At 42.8% G+C, this 21786-nt stretch overlaps 1 protein-coding gene across 2 annotated transcripts in view; it reads left to right on the top strand.

Annotated features, from left to right (window-relative positions):
• The first annotated feature begins 302 nt into the window (after positions 1-302).
• Positions 303-21786, top strand: part of med25 (mediator complex subunit 25) — an 83881-nt gene continuing 62397 nt past the window's right edge. The window contains exons 1-5 of one of the 2 annotated variants that reach the window (XM_063062545.1): positions 303-447; positions 2977-3100; positions 9322-9564; positions 13122-13167; positions 15898-16022. In XM_063062545.1, coding sequence (XP_062918615.1) covers positions 9431-9564; positions 13122-13167; positions 15898-16022 — 305 coding nt within the window. In that variant the 5' untranslated portion in view covers positions 303-447; positions 2977-3100; positions 9322-9430. Of the gene's footprint in view, positions 448-2976; positions 3101-9321; positions 9565-13121; positions 13168-15897; positions 16023-21134; positions 21259-21786 lie in introns of those variants that run through there. The other variant, XM_063062546.1, reaches the window with a different exon arrangement.

Below are 21786 nucleotides of genomic sequence, written 5' to 3'. Positions count from 1 at the left end.
AATAAACCTGATTCTGCAACCTTTCGTTCAATGGGAGAGGAAAGGCTCGTGATTGTGACATCACTGGAAAGCGCTCTGTCTCATTGTCAGGGGTCACGTGATTCCGCGTTGCGGCGCGGAGGGCTGGATTGCGTCACGTGAACACAAGGACACCACGTGAGGTGTCCTCAGAAGCTGTACCCGGAGCAGGAGGGGGTTTATCGCCGCTTGTCATAGGACGGATTAGAGCAGGTGTTGTGAATAGGCCCCAGTCACGTGAAGACAAGGGGCGGAGTGACAACGCGTGACGCCACCTGGAGGACGTCAAGTGCGTCCGTCTCGGAAGGTAGTGGGCGGAGCCACGGGCGTCACGTGGCCACAATCGCGACGTATCCCTGATCACGTGGGCTGACGGAGAAGGTGGGCCTGGCGGCGTAGGCTGATAAAAAGCCTCCGAGGAGGCAGCAGGTAGGCAGATTTTTGCTGCGGTCACCCGGGGGTCGGTGAGGCGTTGGGGGTGGCATCCAACTGGGTAATATTGAGCGGGGCGTGGTGACGTCCGGTGGGTTTACACGCGCCTCGGGCTAGGTGGCCGCTGTGTGTTGACCCTGCGACGTGCATGGGATCCGGGATCCGGGGTCCTGGAGCCAGTCCCTGTCTGGCGAAAAACACAAGAGATTCTGGAGAGGCGAGTCCGGGTGAGGGGTCTCGGCCCGAAACGTCGGCTGCATTCCTCTCCATAGATGCTGCCTGACCCGCTGAGTTCCTGCACCGTTTGTGTGTCTCACTCTGACAAGCAGCACGTACACTGCTGGAGGATCTCAGCATCGGTGGACAGCTGGCGTTTCGGGTCCCCCTTCGCTGCCTCTGGATGTGGACGGAAGATGGGCGCTACAAAGAGGCGAAAGAGATTCTGCAGATGCTGGAAGTTCTGAGAAGTAATTGCTGCAGGAAGTGGAAACGTAGAAACCCTACAGCACAATACAGGCCCTTCGGCCCACGGTTGTGCCGAACATGTCCTCACCTTAGAAATTACTAGGCTTACCTATAGCCCTCTATTTTACTAAACTCCATGTACCTGTCTAAAAGTCTGTTAAAAGACCCTATCGTATCCGCCTCCACCACCGTTGCTGGCAGCCCATTCCACGCACTCACCACTCTTGAGTAAAAAAAACTTAACCCTTGACATCTCTGTACCTACTCCCTAGCATATTAAACCTTTGCCCTCTTGTGGCAGCTATTTCAGCCCTGGGGGGGAAAAGGTCGGCAGGTCGACTCCTCTCCATTGGTGCTGCACGATTGGCTGAGTTCCTCTCGCAGTTTGTAGGTGATGGGGTAGGGAAGCCAGGTGTATTGGGAGGGTTCCAATCCCACTCACTGCCCTGCTTGTGCAGTCATATCTCATCGGTGCTGGGTTCTCAGACACTGTCCCGCGGGTGGATGCAGAATACCCTGGCTAAATATTTTGAAGAATGGGAAGTGACTACATCCTTTAATGTTATGTTTTGAATGGGTCATCAGGGACCTGACTACAATGGAGGCACAAGTGACTGCAGATGCTGGAATCTGGAGCAATATACAAAATGCTGAAGGAACTCAGCAGGTTAGGCAGTTTATGTGGAAGGCAATGAACTCATAACTTTTCAGATTAATATCTTTCATGTGGACCAGATGAAGGGTGTCATCCCAAAGCATACACTGTCCCATTTGTTTCCATAGACAATCCCAATTCTGCCGAGTTCCTGCATTCCCCTTTTTTTCTGTGAAGGAATCAGCGAATAACAGGAAGGAATAGGAGCAGAATTAGGCATTCGGCCCATCTAATCTGCCCTGCCATTCAATCATGGCTGATCTTCTTTCCCTCTCAACCCCATTTTCTTGCCTTCTCCCTCTCACCTTTGACACCATTACTTATCGAGAACCTGTCACCCTATCACTGATAATGGTAATCTGTGAAGCGGACAAAATAGATGCAGGAGAGTGCATCAGAGAATGCACCATAGAATATCATATCAGTCCCCAACACTGGAAGGCAAGCATTTGAAGGTGACGGGGCAATGTTTTTTTTTACACAAAATGGTGGGTGTCTAAATGCGCTGCCAGTGGAGGGAATACAATAGAAGAGATTAAGAGGCTCTTAGACACATGAATGTTATGGTCGTACTTTATTGATCCCGGGGGAAATTGGTTTTTGTTACAGTTGCGCCATAAATAATAAATAGTAATAGTAATATTACTATTAGTAAATAGTAATAGTCATAGAAATAATAAATAGTAATAGAATAGCAGTAGAAAATAGTAGTAAATAGTGAAATAGTAATATGCCAGTAAATTATGAAATAAGTCCAGGACCAGCCAATCGGCTCAGGATGTCTGACCCTCCAAGGGAGGAGTTGTAAAGTTTGATGGCCACAGGCAGGAATGACTTCCTATGACGCTCTGTGTTGCATCTCGGTGGAATGAGTCTCTGGCTGAATGTACTCCTGTGCCCACCCAGTACATTATGTAGTGGATGGGAGACATTGACCAAGATGGCATGCAACTTGGACAGCATCCTTTTTTCAGACCACCGTGAGACATCACTGGCCTTACCAATGAGTTTGTTGATTCTGTTGGTGTCTGCTACCCTCAGCCTGCTGCCCCAGCACACAACAGCAAACATGAATGTGCAGAGCATGTAGGGGTATGGGCTTTGGAAAGGTAGAAGGGATCAGTTTAATTAATTGCTTCATTTCTGGTCTAATTATTTCAATGCTACATGGGCTGTAGGGCCTGCACCTGTACTGTTGTTTGCTCTAAATGAGACTATTCGGCCCTTCCCGAATGTAGTGGTCCTTTTGAAAGAGCTGCCCAGTTTCTATCATTGAACTGTTTCCCCTCATTTCCCCAACATGGAAGGCATCCGTCCCAGATGGAGTACCTGGCCAAGTACTGAAAACTTGTGTGGGTCAACTGGCTGGACTGTTTACTGATGGCTTTAACCTCTCGTTTTGGCAGTCTGAGGTACCCACCGGCTTCAGGCAGGCTTCAATCAAACCGTTTCACCCAAGAACCACGTGGCAACCTGGCTCGATGACTGTCATCCAGTACCACTTGCATCCACTCTGAAGTGTTTTGAGAGGTTGGTGATGTTATACTTTGTAACTCCAAAACATTATGCTATTGAAAAAGAAAAGTCTGAAATGTGAGACTGACTTGGTTTTTGCTTTAAGTGAGACATGCATGTATCACATGGCGGCGTAATGACGTATGCCATTGATGTTCTTCTACATTTAACCCATAATGCATTATGTAAACAAAGAATGGTTAAACAATATATTTACAATATTACTCAAATGTTACTGAAATATTAAATGCAACAGGTGATGAAACATCAGCTCCTGCCTGAGGAGCGACTTGGATCTGCTCCTGTTCCAGTTTGCCTGCCGCCACAACAGGTCGACAGCAGATGCCATTTCATTGGCTCTTCACTCAACGCTGGTACATCAGGACAGCGAAGCTGCATGCATCCGGATGCTCTTCATCAACTTCAGCTCTGCATTCAATATCATCCCCTCAGAACTGATCAATAAGCTCCGAGACTTTGGCCTCAATACCTCCTCATTTCCTCACTTGCAGACTCCGGTCAGTTCAGATTGGCAGCAACATTTCCTACGCAAGGCTGTGTTCTTAGCCCCCTACCCTACTCACTTTATACTTATGACTGTGAGGCTAAACACAGCTCCAGTGCCATTTTTAAGTTTGCTGACGATGCCGCCATTGTTGGACTGATCAGTGGTGGTGATGTATCAACATATAGAGGGAAAATTTGAAGATCTGGCTGAATGGTGCCACAGCAACAACCTCTCACTCAATTTCAGCAAAACCAAAGAGCTGATTGTTGATTACAGAAGGAGGAAACTGGAGGTCCATGAGCGAGTCATCATCAGGGGATCAGAGGTGGAGAGTGCCAGCAACTTTAAACCCCTCACTGTTAGAATTTAAGAGGATTTGTCCTGGGTAAGTGGCATCACAAAGAAGGCATGGCAGCACCTCTACTTTCTTAGAAAGTTTTCAAAAATTCAGCATGTCATCTAAAATTTTGACAAACTTCTATAGATGCATGGTGGAGGGTATAATAACTGGTTGTATCTTGGCCTGGTATGGACACACCAATACCCTCAAACAGAAAATCCTACAAAAAGTCATGGATATGGTACAGTCCATCACAGGTAAAGCTCTCCCCACTATGCAGCACATCTACAAGAAGTGCTGTCGCGGGAAAGCAGCATCCATCATCAAGGACCCCCGCCATCCAGGCCAAGTTCTCTTCTCACTGCTGCCATCAGGAAGGAAGTACAGCATCCTTGGGCTCCTCACCACCAGGTTCAGGAACAGTTATTACCCTTCAACCTTTCAGGGTCCTGAACCTGAGTGGATAACTTCACTTACCTCAACTCTGAACTAATTCCGCAACCTATGGACTCACTTTCAAGGTCTGCACCACTTAAACACACAAGAAATTCTGCAGATGCTGGAAATCCAAAGCAAGACATGCAAAATGCTGCAGGAACTCAGCAGCTCAGGCAGCATCTACAGGAGTGAACAAATAGTCAATAGTTTGGGCTGAGAATCTTCATCAGGACCTATCACATGTTCTCAATATTTATTATTGTTATTTTGTTCTTATTAATGCTTGTATTTGTACAGTTTGCTTTTGCATGCTGGTTGTCCATCTTTGTGTACACTTTTCCATTGATTCTGCTATGTTTCTTTGTATTTTCTGTGAATGTTCGCAAGAAAATGAATCTCAGGTTAGTATATGGTGGCATATATGTAGTTTGATAATAAATTTGCTTTGTATTTTGAAACTGTTTAATTATTCAAAACATTCCAATTCCCTTTTGGAAGGTAAACCTGCTTTTACCATTTCTGGTAAGGAGTGTCTTATCCATGCTTTAGATATTTCTCAAGCAGACTCCAGTCATTATCTACAAAAGTCTATTTCTATGCAGATACCTTAAACTTATCTGCTCTGATTATTAACCACACTCCTGTCAGTTCTTGAGACTCACATTATCAGCGATCAACTTTATTTGCCATATACATACATTTATGTTATTAGGAATTTGTTGTGTGTATTGGTCACAGAATGAAACAAAAAATCAACATTCTACAATTATAAAAGATAATATCAAAAACAAAGTTGGTCGTTAGAGTACAGATATGGAATAAAATGTGCATAAATACATAAATACCAGCACGTATTTACAATGTAAGCAGCTTTATAAAAAGTGGTTTAAGGTGTTTACATTGCAGTGATGGGGGTAATAGTTGGGGGTGGAGGGCTGACTAGAATGGTTACTCAGATGAACTGCCGGAGGGAAGAAATCTTTAAGATGGCGAGAAAGGTATCACGGTAGTGTAGCGGTGGTGTGATGCTATTACACTTTCAGTTACAGCACCATCTGTAAGGAGCTGGTATGTTCTCTTTGTGATTGTGTGGGCTTCCTCCGGGTGCTCGGGTTTCCAAGGACGGACTGGTTCGTAGGTTATTTGGCTATTGTAACTTGACCCGAGTTAATGAGGTGAGTGCAGCTCATTGGGCCAGAAGGGCCTGTTCTGTGCTGTGTCTCTACATAAGTAAAATTAAAAAAAAAACAACTTTTGTTTTAATAAACACAAAAAGTCTGCAGATGCTGGAAATCCAAAGCAACACACGCAAAATGCTGAGGAATTCAGCAGGTCAGGAAGCATCTATGGAAATGAATGTGGAAAGTCGACGTTTCGGGCGGAAACCCTTCTTCAGGACTAGTCATGGTCATAGTCATAGTCATACTTTATTGATCCCGGGGTAAATTGGTTTTCATTAGTCCTATTGCACTTTTCAGAAGGCAGCTTTTGGAAAAGGCAGTCATCATCATAGCTTGTCCCACCAGACAGCCAGCCACTCTAGTGTTGTTTGATTGATGTTGAGCAGGTCAGCGTCAGCTAAATCAGGTGAGAGTGGGCAGTTGCACAGAACGTGTTCAATGTTCTGCACCCTTTCGCTACACTCGGAGGATTCGCTGGTCTTTAAACCCCACTTCACCATATTGTCTCCCGTCCTACAAACTCCCGCTCTCGCTCTATTGAGAGTGCACCACTTCCGTCTGTCAGGCAGTGCCCCGTCTGGCAACATTTCTGTGGGGTCTTGCTCTGTATTGTTTGGTGGGGTTCTGGCTTCTGTTTGTTGCCAGAGGTCAATCCTGTATGTTTGGGGGGGATGTTCCGTGCGGTAGTTCCTCAACTGTAGCAAAGCTTTTCCTCAATTTTAGGCGGTTGGAAACTGGCACATGATGGTGTAGTGGGTGCCATGGATCCAAGTTCTGTTTACCTTTTTCAATTTTTGTTGTACTGTGTCTTCGGATCCTTGGGGGAGCGATGCCTGCAAGTCTGTAAATGATGTTAGTGGGTGTGGGGCGCAGTGTGTCCGTGATTATTCGGCAGTTATGAGATGGTAGCACCATGATACAGCCTTTAGTGTCGATGCTTCTCTACACCAGGGACGCAGGGTTGATCCTGTGTGGAGTTCGTATATTCTCCCTGTGACCATGCGCCATCTGAGTACTGTGCTTTCCTCTGGCATTGTGGGTTATTGGGTTGCTGTAAAGTTCCTTGGTGGCTAGAGCAACAGAAGAATAAGACGGGAAGTGATGGGAATCAAGTTGCAGGATTGCAGAGAAACCAGGAGAGGGGGAATGGGACTGATGGGATTGCTCGTTAGGAGCTGGCATGCGTCCAAAGAGCTGAATGATCTGTGTTGTAACAAGTCAAATTACAAGTTAAATGTATTCATTCTGGCTTAATATTTTTGCACACACATAACCTTTCATCCCAATAAGTAGCCACTGTAACCTCTACAGGTCTTAAATAATTGAGCAGTAACTCTTGAGGTTTGTGGCATGATATTTAAAAAAACTGACTTTTACACTCCAACAGAGAACAGAAGTGAGATGTTATCTATAATTTCTTTTCAGATTTAAAATTCATTTAAATCTCTCTCCTCCCCACTTCACATTCTCACTTTAGGAATAGCTACTCCCTCCCTCCCCCCCCCTCCCGTGGGAGGAACAGGTTTTTTTCCCTTCTATCATTAGATTTCTTAACAGATAATGAACTGACCCATGAGCACTACCTCACCAGTTTTGCTCTCTATTTATGTTTATTTAATTTTTTATATATTGTAATTTATAGTATTTTTGTATTGCACTGTACAGCTGATGCAAACATCAAATTTCACAACAGGTCAGTGATATTAAACCTGATTCCTATTCCCCACCACCACTTCAATGAAGAAAGCTTAAACTAAATGCCTCAAATGCCTCTGTTTTAAGAATTGGGAATTGATTTCCTGATTGCGTTTGCACACTTTGCACTTCTACGCAATTTATTATGAAGCATTGCCTCCTCACCTCCCCAGTGAAGGTGGCCTGTTACTGAATTCTCTTCCCTTTTGAGACAGCAGTTTAATGATATTACTTTCAGTTTAGCAAATTGCAATCACACTGTTAATTCACCATCTGGCACACGAGTGACCTTTATCATCTGCTACCAGAATTGTCCAAATTAAGCTTTAATGCAAATACAAGGAGCCACAGTACCTCACCTTCTGAACTGGCCACCTTGCACACTCTCTGAATTCAATAACTCCAGATGCCATGTCTTTAGACTTTTACATTTCAGTCTTGCATTTCTTTCACATTACTTTGGTCATTAAATTTCTCGGCATTTAGTCATCTTACAGACTTTTGATGAAGCCACTCTCAGACTGGAAGAGCAACATCTGGTAGCCTCCAACCTGATGGCGTGAACTTCGGATACTTTTTCCTGTCTCCCCTTTCTCTCTTTTTTTCCATTCTCCATTCTGGCTCTCTTTTTGTCACCTGCCTATCACCTCTCTCTGGTGCCCCTCCACCTTCCCTTTCTTCCATGGTCCACTGTCCACTCCTATCAGATTCCTTCTTCAGCCCTTTACCTTTTCCATCAGTCATCTCCCAACTTCTAACTTCAACCCTGCTTCCTCACCCACCTACCTTCATCCACATCTGGTCTCACCTGTTACCTGCCAGCTTGTACACCTTCGCCTCCTCTCCACCACCTGGTTCTGGCTTCTTCCCCCTTCCCTTCCAGTCATGGTGAGGGGTCTCCGTCTGAAATGTCAGCCGTTTATTCCTCTGCATAGATGTTGCCTGACCTGCTGAGTTCCTCCAGCGTTTTGTGTGTGTGGCTCTCTATTTCCAGCACCAGTAGAATCTCTTGTGTTTATAGACGTTATCATCCTGTTTTCTTGCCCATCACCGTGTTATGAATCTTTACATTTTCTCAAATAAAAACATAAAATGCCGGAAACACTTGACAGCTTGTGGCACGGTAGTGTAGTGGTTAGTGCAATCGGTTGACAGCACCAGCAACCGGAGCTCCATTCCCTCCGCAGTCTGTAAGAAATGTGTACGTTCTCTCCGTGACCGCGTGGGTTTCCTCCCATATTTCAAAGACGTATGGTTAGGTTAGTAAGCTATGGAGATGGTATGTTGTCGCGGGAAATGTGGCAACACTCGCAGGCTGCTCCCAGCACATCCTTGGACTCAAATGGTTCTGTTTATTATCAGAGAATGGAAACAGTATGCCTGAAATACTTAGTCTTCACAGACATCCATGAAAAACAAAAAAATGAACTACAGAAAAACATCAGAACCCCAAAGCCCCCTCTCCCCCTTCCCCATGCAAGCGACAGCAAGCATCAATGCAACAACCTCTCCCCCCGCCACTGTCCAAGAGAGAAATTAAGTTGTTTTTTGCAGATGAGCTCGAAGAGGCAGCAACTTGGCGCCATCTTAACTCCGCCCACTTCATGGGCTGTGTTGGCTGTTGGTACAAAATGGTGTATTTCACTGTATGTTTCAATGTATATACGGAAAGCAAAGATTAACTTTAATCTTTATCTGGAAACCACACTGCTCAGACCGTACTTTTCAGAGCCACACTTCAGCTTTGGATCTGAATCTTAGATTGGCCAATGTCTGTAGAAGGAGAAACAGTTAACATTTCAGGTCTCAGACCCTTTGTCAAACGGTTGGTTTCTCTCTCCCCAGATGCTGCCTAACCTGAGTGTTTCCAGCATTTCCTGAATTTATTTCAGATTTCCAGCATCTTTGCATCTTTTAATTTTCTTTGTTTCCTCATTCTCTTGTTCCTTTTCGTTTCATAACTTGTATTGACTGTTCTCTCAGCTTGCACACCTGAAATGCAGTCTCCACTTCTCCACAGATTGCTGAATATTTCCTTGGGACTTGTTTAACTTTCTGCCGTATTGTGTTTCAGAATGACGTGACTGGGGAGTCGGTGCTGTTCACTCAGAGCCCTGTATTGTTTCACTTGACCCGGCTGCCTCCGTTATGAAAGTAAAGGTGTTGCAGTGACCATAGACACCATGGTGGTGCCCCTGATTGACACTCCCACTCCTCCCAATATGGTGGCAGATGTGGTGTTCGTTATTGAGGGAACGGCAAATCTTGGGCCATACTTCGAATCTCTGCGGAAACATTACATTCTTCCGGCAATTGAGTGAGTATAAGACTACAAAACATAGGAGCAGAAATAGGCCATCTGGCCCACTGAGTCTGATTCACTATTCCATCATGGCTGATCCTTTTTTTTTTCTCTCTCCTCCTCAACCTCAGTTCCTGGCCTTCTCCCTGTAACCTAAAAGACCATTAGACATAGGAGCAGAATTAGGCCATCTATGGGTATGACCAAAACTTCAGTTAATGCTTTTAAGGTGGATGTTATTGTCTGATGGATATGATACTCTGCAAGTATCCCAGAGGTTATAGTTTCGCTTGGTTCGTATCTCGTTTTTCAGATCCCAATTCAGTGGCACCTATTTGTCACCAGTTCCACAGTATATAGTTAATTATAATTATTAGAATTGTAGTATGGTATCTGTTGTGGATTCCACAGTAGCATAGGGGTTAGCGCAGTGCTTTATAGCACCAGCTATCCAGGTTCAATTCCCGCCACTGTAAGGAGTTTGTATGTTCTCCCCCATAACAGCATGGATTTCCTCCAGGTGCTGTGGTTTCCGCCCACCGTCCAAATACATATGGTTAGGGTTAGCAAGTTGTGGCCCCCATCACATCCTCAGACCGTGCTGCTCATTGATGCAAACGGCGCGTTTCACTCTGTTTCAATGTACATGTGACATAGAAAGCTATATGCTGAACGTAAGTACATTGAGGAGGTGAAAAGAAACCAGAATGCAGAGAAAGTGCAGTGTAGGTAATCAAATAAAGTGCAAAGGTGATTAAAACGCTAATTTTATCTAAATTATGTGTGATGTAACTCCATTCATTCCTCTAGTTTTGTCACTGTTCCAGGTCAATAGCATGCACCTCTCAAGTTGCATGGTATTTTGAGCTATCGAAGTAACTTTATCTTGATTAATCTCTTGCAACAAATCTCTTTCCCACAGCTGATTAGAATCTTAGTGAAGGCATTCTTTTTAGAAGCAAAGTATCAAATTATGAATTTTCCAAACATGTATTATTTCTGTGGCCAATCCAGTATTTTGTATACTGTGTAGCACACTGTAGGCTAGTTCTGACATCCTTCTGTGTTCTTTTGAGTACGAGTTTCTGGGTGATGTAATCATTGGATGATCTTTTTTTAACCCCAAGATACCTCACTCCAACTACCTCTTCCAAATGATGTGTTTCCCACCGCCCCTAACCCATGATGTTCAATGTAATCTCTTCTGTTATTTGCCTTTGATGCTGCGGGCTTTTTAAAACGTTGTAGATCTCAGATTGCATTTAACTGACCTCATGGTATTTATCTTACTGATCTCTATAATATGCACGTTGTTTGAGGCCACATTTACTACCCATCTAAACCCATGCTAACTTACTTCACCTAGCAACTAGCCATAGCTTAGTGGATCTGGGGTCAGATAGCATTCTGGATTAGGCCATGGGTAATAAATTAATCTTTGAACCTTGTGTCCTTAAAGTGCTAATATTAAAGTATGTATGTATGCAATATACAACTCTGAGACTCGTCTTCTCCAGATAGCCACAAAACAAAGAAAACCATGGAAATAAGTTCAAGGAGAAACCGCAAACCCAACTCCCCACCCACAAAAAAAACGGCAACATGGTCATCAACCTCCTCGCGCACGAAACGCAACAACCCCCATCCCCCTGCACAAAAATGCAACAAGAACATTGGCCCCCAATTCCCCCCCTCTCCCTACACAAAAACTAACAGAAACACAACAAGAATGTCAACCCCCAGCCCCCGCCCAAAAGAAAACAACTAGAAAGAACGGGTGAAAACACGGAATATAAAAACCATAAGACTGAGAAAGTCCTTAGTCCAAATCCGCAAACACGGAGCCTTGGTAACGTTCTCCAACATCATGGAAAGAGAGAGACACCGCCTGAACGCAGAGGGCTACCCTCCAGGCACGGCAGCATGCCACGCAGGCTCCTCTGGCAGTTAGTGACTACTTTTTCCTCATTTGTTTATACTGACCCTCCTTTCCTCCAGAAAGTTCTGATTCTGTAGGCACTACCATACTCTACATGAGTATATTTGTTGTAAATGAGCATTCATAATAAGTGACAGCATCTCATTTGCTCTCCAAATGGCACGGGTGAGGGTGGCATCATCCTGCATATCTGCTTGCCAGGGCTACCCACACATAAAGCTGGAATTCTGTGATCTTTTCCCCTTTAAGTTCTTTAGCTGTGTTTTGTGCACACCAGTCACGTGACTAGTACTGCATCAGCTGAGCCCAGCACTAACCAGGGATAGACTCTAAACTCCCAGACACAGTCTTTTTTTTAAATTTCAAAATATACTTTATTCAAAAATAAAATTGTGTACAATAAGCCATTCAATGTCTCTCAATCCTTTACAGATGTTTCTATTATGGGCTTTACATTTCCACACTTTTAGCCGCTGACATAGTGCTCTGTTGTTTCATCTTTGCACACTATTGTTGAGGGGTATACTCCCCACCACCCGACCCCTCCTACTCCCACTCCCACGGGAGAAGAACTCTACACAGTCATCCTGTTTTGTCTTGGATTCTGAAACCATAAGACAGAGGAGCAGAATTAGGCCATTTGGCCCATTAATTCTGCCCCACCATTCCATCATGGTCGATTTATTAACCCTTTTAACCCCATTCTCCTACCTACTCCCTTTGACACCCTGACTAATCAACCCTTTATCTTTTTTTTACCAATCAACTTCCCAGCTCTGAACTTCACCCAATCCCCCCCACCCAGTTTCACCTATCACTTTGTATTTCTTGCTCCCCTCCTCCCACCTTCTCACTCTGACTTCTGATCTTTTTTCTCCAGTCCTGATGAAAGGTCTCGGCCCGAAACATCAACTGTTTACTCTTTTCCATAGATCCTCCAGCATTTTGTGTGTGTTGCTTGGATTTCTAGCATCTGCAGATTTTCTCTTGTTTGAGAGCATATCAACCTCCACTTTAAATATACCCAATGATTTGGCCTCCGCAGCCATCTGTGGCAATGAATTCCACAGATTCACCACTCTCTGGCTAAAAGAAATACTTCTTGCTCCTGAGACCATTAGAACAGTTTTGTCTTTCCTGGGAGCAGAGTAATTGCCATTCAAACCACACTTCAGAAAATCACTGAAGATAAAATTGTCCCTGCTAAAATGTATGACTGATTAACTTCTGAGAGGTTCTGTAGTCTAAATGTGTTGGCGAGCCTGTCATGGTGCTCAGACAGAAACCAGAGCCAAGCTTTGATTCTGATACACCAACTGAACAGGAAGTCAGAGCAGTGACCTATCATTCTTGGCTTAGCGCTTCAGGGCAGGCCCAGACAAAGGGAATCTGTTTTTTCATTTCCCCCTGTGGCTACGAATGAAAGATGATTGAAAGTGTAGTCATGCAGAATAAAAGAAGCTCATTTGTTCCCATGGTGGCGTTTACAAAGAGCTGTTTGAATAGCTTGTCTCCCTCTGCTGTTTCTCCATAGTTCTACAGTTTTCACTACCCAACCCTGAAGCTTTTCAGTCTGATTGAAAAGAATATAATTTGGAACTGGTCTGTAAAGATTTCTGCTTTTCTTTTACAGGTATTTTAACGATGGTCCCCCTGCAGAAACTGATTTTGGTGGTGATGTACGTCATCTTATAAACTTTCCTAATTTATGCTTGAAAATGCTTTTAATTTCTGGTTTGCAATAAGAACATTGAACGTTACAGCACTGTACCAGCCCTATGGCTCACAATATTGTGCTGACCTTTTAACTTGTTCTAAGATCAATCTAGCCCTCTTTCCTACATAGCCCTCCATTTTTCTATCATCTATGTCCCTGTCTAAGAGTTTCTTAAATGCCCATCAACTCTTGCCTTGTTTCCCTACCGTCCACCTGCACTTGGTTAATTAACCAACCAACGAACTGTGGACTTAGGATGAATCTGTCGAAGGCGTGGCTCAGATTTAGTTATTTTTTTTAATTTGTAGGGATGGTTTTAGAACTTAAGACACTTCAGCCCACAATGTTGTGCTGACTTTTTAACCCTTCTCTCCCAAATAGCCCTCCATTTTTCTATCATCCACGTGCCTAAGAGTCTTTTAAATGTCCCCAAGTATCTGCCTCTACCACTGTCCCTGGTGGTGCGTTCCAAGCAACCACCATTTTGTGTTTTTAAAAAAAACTTGGAAGCTTTTTTTAAAAAAAAATCAAACAAAATAGTACTAATATTGCTACAAGAGAATGTGACTTGTCTTGTAACAAATTTTCCTCATTTTTGTGTGGCACTTAAAACTACTTGTTCCCTGTTTGTTGCAGCTTGCAAAGTTGTCATGTTATTTTCAGTGAGAATTTGAGTGCTAAGCTGGATAATCACTTGCTATAAAGATTAATGGCCACGTTTGACCCTTCCATCTCCAGTCTGCGTGTGCTCAGTCTTTCCGTACTTGACCTGACCCAGAAGCATTTGCAGAAATGCAGGAGAGATGCAGCCTATTTTGGACTTGCATTGCTACTGCTCAAGAGCAAAAGATGTACGCCATTACATTAAGCAAGTGATCCTGGTTGGATGGAGTACAGAGCTGGACCATAGTGGCATGATTCAATCTCGACTGTGCTATCAGCGTTTACACCCAGTCATAAACACTCAAGGCATAAGAGTAGAACTAGGCCGTTTGGCTCATCAAGTCTCCTCTTCTTTTCATCATGGCTGATTTATTTTCCCCCTCAACCCCCTCCTCCTGCCTTCTCTCCGTATCCTTTGAAACCCTGAGGGTAGGCTGGTTGTTCTAAAATAGTTGATGACTTCCGGCTGAAGGAAAATGTGTGTTTTTCTCTGATAAAGATGTGGACTAAAATGGAGTAAATATTCTAAAATTCATAGGCATTAATTTTTTTTTACTGTACTGTGAATTTTTCTCTTTATACTAATCCATAATTTCTGTCCCTGTATCTGAAAAACATCATTTACTTCTGCTTTAATGTACATTTACCTTCTCGGTCTTTGTTAACTTCTCCATCTGACAATATTTACCATACTTGCTTGGGTCCCAGGTGCCTTGTTCCCTTACTGCGGTTAGAAGTACATGTTTCTATCGCCTACCTTTGGGGGGGGGGAGAAAAACAAGGGGCAAGTCCACAGTGGTTAAAAAATCTTGCCTATTTTTTGTGAGCAAACAGAAGGCTAACACTGCAGATGCTGAAATCTACAGGTAAAACAAAAATTGCTGAAAGCACATTGACAGAATCTGTTAAAGTATAAGTGGAGTTAACCTGTTCTCGTTTTAAAAAAAAACAACCTTTGGCCTGAACGTTAACTGTTTCTTCAGAATTAGAAGCAACACACATAAAAGTTGCTGGTGAACGCAGCAGGCCAGGCAGCATCTCTAGGAAGAGGTACAGTGGACGTTTTGGGCAGAGACCCTTCGTCAGGACAAGGGGTCTCGGCCCGAAACATCGACTGTACCTCTTCCTAGAGATGCTGCCTGGCCTGCTGCGTTCACCAACAACTTTAACGTGTGTTGCTTGAAATTCCAGCATCTGCATATTTTCTCATGTTTGCGACTTCAGAATTAGAACCTGGTTTATTATCACCCGCATGTCGAGAAACTTGCTGACTTTGTGGCAACAGTACAGGCAATACATAATAATAGAGGGGGAAAAAAGCTGAATTACGGTAAATATGTAGTTAAATTAAATAAGTACTGCTAAACTAGAAATAAAAAGAGGAGTGAGGTAGTGTTCTTGGGTTTAATATCCATTCAGAAATCTGATGGTGGAGGGGAAGAAGCTGTTTCTAAATCATTGAAGTATGTGCTTTCACACTTCTGTAACTTTTCCCCTGATGTAGCAGTGAGAACAAGGCATGACTTGCGTGGTGGGGATCCTTAACGATGGACCCTGCCTTTTTTTTGAGGTATTGTTCATTGTTCCTTGAAGATGTCTGAATACTATCCAGGTGTCCTGGAGAGTGCTGCTGGTGGAGCTGACTGAGTTTACAACTCTCTGCAGCTTACTTCGATCCCTCCCCCGTATCAGATGGTGATGCAACCATGGTACATCATGTGAAATTTTCAAGTGTTTTTGGGAACAAACCACATCTTCTCAAACTCCCAATGAAATACAGCTGCTGTCATGCCTTCTTTGTAGCTATGTTGGGTCCAGGTTAGATCCTTAGAGATAGTGACACCCAGGAATTTGAAATTGCTTGCTCTTTCTGCATTTGCTGCCTGCCAAACTGATTGTTTCCAGCACTCATTGTCACATTGACCTGGCAATACTTGGTGTCATTTCTTTTTCACTCTGTCAGGAATGACCTTGCTCCCTACTAATTCAGTTCTTTTATTTTTCTCTTCTCCCCCTCCCCCCCCCCCAGTATGGAGGCACACAGTACAGCTTAGTTGTGTTCAACACGGTGGACTGTGCGCCGGAATCGTACGTGCAGTGTCATGCCCCCACCAGCAGTGCTTATGAATTTGTCACCTGGCTTGACAGTATTCAGTAAGTATATAGTGAACTCCTCAGGTGCGGCTACAGGTTCTCCAGTTCTACAGTGGGTGTCAGAACTTAGGTGTCTTCAGTAATGTGCAGCAGGGCAGAGAAGGTTAAGAGATCAGAATTGGAATCAGATCTATTATCACTGACTGCTTTATAAAGTTTGCTGTTTGCCATTTATAAACCAGAATAAATTATATTAAAAAAATTTAATAGTGCAGAAAAAATAAGGAATCGTAAGGTAGTGCTGAAGGATTTTGTGGACCGTTCAGAAGTCTGATGGCAGAGCAGAATGATAAATCATTGCATGCTCCCATACCACCACCCTGATGGTAGTAATGAGAGGCCATATCCCAGATGTTGAGGGTCTTAATGGTGGATTCTGCCTCCTTAAGACAACCAGCTCTTGAGGATGTCCCATGGCGGGTTTAAACCCACTGAATCTGAAAACCGCTTGCAATCCAGTGTGTTGGGGCTCTGTCATATAATGACCATAAGACAACAGATCTTTGGCTATTCAGGCTACCACCATTCAATCATAGCCGATTTATTTTCAACCCCATCCTCCTACCTTCTCTACATGACCTTTTCACCCTTACTAATAAAGAGCCTTTAACCTCCGCTTTAATTATACCCAATGAATTGGCTTCCACAGCTGTCTGTGGTAATGAATTCCACAGATTCACCACCCTCTGACTAAAGAAATTCATCCTCATTTCTGTTCTAAAGGGATATCCTATTCTGAGGCTGTACCTTCTGTTCCTAGACTCCTCCACTATTTGGAAGCAGCCTCTCCACGTTCACTCTATCTGTGCCTTTTAGTATTTGGTAGGTTTCAATTAGGTTTTTGTCGTTTCCCCCCCCCCATTCTAAACTGCAGCAAATACAGCCCCAGAGTAAAAGTATATGACAAAATTTAGTAAACCCCAAGGGATGAAACCATTTCCACTGGCTGGAACTACCAGGAACGCTGTGACACAGGGCCCCTACCATTGTCAATGATCCGTCCCATCCATCCAACAATCTCTTTGACCGCTCCCCCACCACCAGTAGCAGGAGTTACCATAGCATTAGGACAAGGACAGTTAGGGCGAGAAATTTGAACTCTGGTATTATACTGTTTACTTTTTAACTTGTGCTGTGAATTGCATCTTATTATTTGTTAAGTTATTTGTGGTACTATTACTTTATATGTTGTGTGTGAGTTGTACGTACTGTGTTGTGGTCCTTTCTCTGGAGAAACGTTTTGTTTGGCGGTATACATGTGTATGGTTGAAATGACAATAAGCTTGAACTTGAACCTGAACCGTTAAGATTTAAGAACCAGGATAGGTGGGGGAGGGGAAGTGAGACTGAGCATTAAAGCATTTAGTGAAAGTGATAAAGGGCTAGAGGAGGGGGAATCTGATGGAAGAGGGAGAAGACCATAGAAGAAAGGGAAGGAGAAGGAACACCAGAGGGAGGTGTTGGGTAGGTAGGGAGAAGCCATGTAGCACAAGATGGCAACGAAGACATTCCCAGGAAGAATATGTGGCTGTAGTAGCACGTCTGGGTGAGCACATGTTCGAAGAGTCGGAAGGACGCAGAGATCGCAGAGGAGCAGTGAGTGGAGTATTACTGAACTCCCGTCGAAGGGAAGATTTAAACTTCTTCAGGGTCAAAGCATTGAATTGTCACGGTCTACATTGCAAAAGTGGAGCTGGCAGTGAAAGCAAGCTTGTTTGCAACTAAAGGAACTGGTTCAGTGCATGAAAAGGAAGCTTTCAAAGAGGCATGAGAGTACAGATGGCTTTGTTACTGCTGTGAGGCTCTTTGATTTTTTGCACACTCAGTCACATTCAGTTGCACTTGATGCTGGAGAATGCAGCATCTCTTTTGTACATGTATTCTCTCAAATGGCGATGAATGAACGACGCAGTTCTGTTGCATGAAGAAAGGGTGTTTTTCTTTACATAATCCCATAGTTAGCCTTTAACTTCTATGTCTCCACAGTGGAGAGCGGCCTGATTGCATCACAACCTGGTATGGAAACAGCTATGCCCAGGAACGGGAAAGTCTACAAAAAGTGGTGTATACTATATATTTAAAAAGTAGTACCAAAATAGTGGGACAGTGTTGACAGGTTCATGGACCGTTCAAAAATTTGATGGCAAAGGGGAGAAGCCGTTCCTAAAACACTGAATGTGGGTCTTCAACCTCCTGTACCCCCTCCCTAATGGCAGCAATTAAAAAAAAGGCATGTCCCAGAAGGTGAAGGTCCTTCAGAATCAGGTTTAATATCACCAGCATCGTCGTCATCATCAGGTGCCATGCCCAGTTTGAGCTTTGACTGCCATGGCCCACACACTCCTGTTTCGGGTCAAGTGGATCAACTCATTGGTATTAATTTCCAGTACTCTGGCTGCTGTCTCCATCATCATTTGTCTTTGCCTTCCTCTTGTTTTCTTCCCAGCAATCTTTCCCATAATTACCGTGCATTCTAACTCCTCTTTCCTAATCACATGTCCAATGAAGTCATGTTGCCTTTTCGTGATCTCATACATTATTTCTCTTTTTGTGCTTGCTCTGTTCATGACATCCTCGTTAGATATTCGTTTCGTCCATGATATTCTTTGCATCCTCCTCAAAAACCAAATCTCTGCTGCTTCAATTTGTTTCCTCATGTTACTAGATATTGTCCAACATTCTGAGCCATATAACATAACTGGATAAACTTAACATTTCAGTACTCTGAGGCGGGTTGTCATGCCTAGTTTAGTGTTGGTCAGTATACTCTTTATTCTCGTAAAGGTGTCTTTTACCATCCCTATTCTTCTTTTGATGTCCATGTTGCACCTGCCATCAGATGTCACCCAGCTTCCTAAGTAGCAAAAGTTCTGTACTTGTTTTATGTCTTCCCTGTTTATTCTCAGCCTGCAGATAGGATTCTCCTTCTTTTTGGATATCACCATATATTCTGTCTTTATGCAATTGATAGATAGACCCATTTTTGCACTTTCTTCAACAACTATATCAATTAAGTTTGTAGTTCTTCCTCCGTACTTGCAACTAACAGTGTCAACCGCATACCTGAAATTATTGATGTTCTCACCGCCAACTTTGATTCCCAAGATGTCTCTTATTTTTTTGTAATATTGTTTCACTGTACACATTAAACTAATCAGGGGAGAAAAACACACCCTTGTCTAACGTCTCTCTTGATTTTCGTAAACTGACTCACTTCTCCATCTATTCTTACAGCGGCAGTTTGTTTCCGGTACAGATTTCTGATTAGGCGGAGATCTTTTGAATCTAGATATACAGTTTCCTGTAATATTTCAAATAACTTATTGTGCTTCACTTTATCGAATGCTTTTGTGTAATCGATAAAACAAATAAATCTTTTTGCACTTGAATAGCTCGTTCTGATAGTATCTTTAACATCAATATTGTGGTTCTTGTACCTTTGTCTTTCATAAAACCACATTCTTCTTTACCTGTTTCAGCTTGTATCTTACTTTTAGCTCTTGTCATCAAAATTCTTAGAAGTATTTTAGTGATATGACTCATTAAGCTTATAGTCCTATGTAATTCACATTCTATTGCTCCAGGTTTCTTAGGAAGAGTGATAAATACTGATTTTTTTCATCTCTTCTGGTATTATTCCAGTCTCATAAATGCCATTGATTAAATCGGTAAGTTTTTCAATTCCATAATCTTCAAGGGTGATAATTTGTTCTATTACTAGTTCATCAGGACCTGCTGCCTTTCCTTTCTTCATCTGATTTATTACATTACGAACCAGATTTTAAAATACTTGGACCTTCAATGTTCTTCTTAACTAGTGGTTTTTCGCCTCGATCGTCTTCAAACAATTCCTGAATATAGTCAGTCCATCTGTTCATAATCTCATCTTTTTCCATGATGATGGTACCGTCCGTTGCTTTCAAACATCCACCTGAAGAACAGAGGAGCTTTTTACCAGTGATATTCTTGATTTGTTGATGTATCCTTTTTGGATCAGTAATAGGGATTCTTTCTAGTTGCTCACATTCCTGGTTTAATCATTCTTCTTTGGCTTTTTGACGTAAGCTTTTAACTCTTTTATCTAAGGACTTATATTCCATAGGATTTGCTTTCTTCAGTCTCCTTTCTTCCATTAGATTTTTGATTTCATCTGTCATCCATTTACTCTTTGTGCTTTTTTTCTTTTTTAGGAATCACTGACTTTGCTGATTCTACCAAGGCATCCTTCAGAGAGTTAAACTTCATTTCTACATGATTGCTATCATCTTCAACAGATTCTATTTCTAGACTCTGAAATCTATTCCTTACTTCAATTGTAAATTTTTGTCTGAAGTTTTCTTCTTTAATTAGTTGCGAGTAGTCAAGGGATTGTTCAGGTTTTTGCTGCTTTAGTTTTTAAGTTTTACTTTTACGTGACATATTCCTGGGTTATGGTCACTATTACAGTCTGCACCTGGATATGTTTTGCATTGAGTGACTGAGTTTCTAAATCTTTGGTTTATAGTAATAAAGTCAATTTGATTTCTAGTGTTGTCACCTGGACTTTTCCAGGTCCACAAGCGTCTTGGATGGTTTTTAAAGTAGGTATTCATAATGACCTGATCTTGCACCATTCTACCCATTTCTCACCTCTTTCATTTCTTTCCCCTAGTTCAAATTTTCCTGTGGTATTTCCATCAGCACCTTGTCCTACTTTAGCATTTAGATCTCCCATGACGATAACAATATCTTGAGATTTGCATCGATTCTTTGCTTGTTCAAGCTCTTCATAGAATTTATATCTTCATTTGTTCCATCTGTTGTTGGTGCATATACCTGTATAATTGCTAAATCAAATGGTCGTCCTCTGAATCTAACAAGGAGCACTCTTTCTGATATTGCCCAATGTCCTAAAACACTTTTTGCCATGTTTTCATCCACAAGAATTCCTACTCCATTAGTATGGGATGTTCCGCAAGAATAAAATAGTGTTTTATTTCTATTCTGACATGTTCCAGCACCTGTCCAACGAACTTCGCTAATTCCCATGATGTTAATTTTTAGTCTCTCCATTTCATTTATCACATTGTCCAATCTTCCTGCTTGATATAATTTTCTTTTGTGTTACTTGAATTTTATGAGCAGTAGCTTGATGACGGTTGGGGATCCCCTGCTGCCCAGAATCAACCCTACCGGCGAAGCATCTTCAGAATTGTCTTGAAGATCCTCTTGATGCTGTTGTTGTGCGATACATTTTGTGAGTTTGACCATAGTTTTCTTAGCAAATAGATTCTAGGAAATCTAGTATCTAACAACGGTGATTTGCTATTGCCTTCCGTTGGGCAAACTGAAGAAATCGCCATTTCTCTTCCCAAATGTTCATCCGCCTGTACTGTAGCTGCTGTCATTTGAGGTCGCAGCTCACCCGCCTTCTCCGTCATAAGTTCAGTTACTGAACCTGCCAGATCTGCCTTTGGCCTTGGCTCCTATCCTGAGCAGGAACCCTTGCAGGTGCTACTGTTCCAGGTCAGAGCGGCCCTGGGAGCAATGAATGACTAAGGGGTAACTCCACTTTCCCCAAAGCTCTGAAAGTCCCCACTCAGAGCCTCATCACCGGTTGCAGTTTAGAGTCATACCCAGGACTGATACGTTGTGAAATTTGTTGACTTTGCAGCAGCAGTACAATGCGATATATGATAAATATAGAAAAAATTACAGTGAGTATATATGTATATTAAATAGTTAAGTTAAAATAAGTAGCGTAAGAGCAGAAAAAAGTCATGAG

This window comes from Mobula hypostoma, chromosome 11 (assembly GCF_963921235.1).
Source record: "Mobula hypostoma chromosome 11, sMobHyp1.1, whole genome shotgun sequence".
In the NCBI taxonomy this organism is placed as follows: Eukaryota; Metazoa; Chordata; class Chondrichthyes; order Myliobatiformes; family Myliobatidae; genus Mobula; species Mobula hypostoma.
Note: the sequence above shows the minus strand (reverse complement) of the source record. Positions and strands in the feature narration are given on the sequence as shown.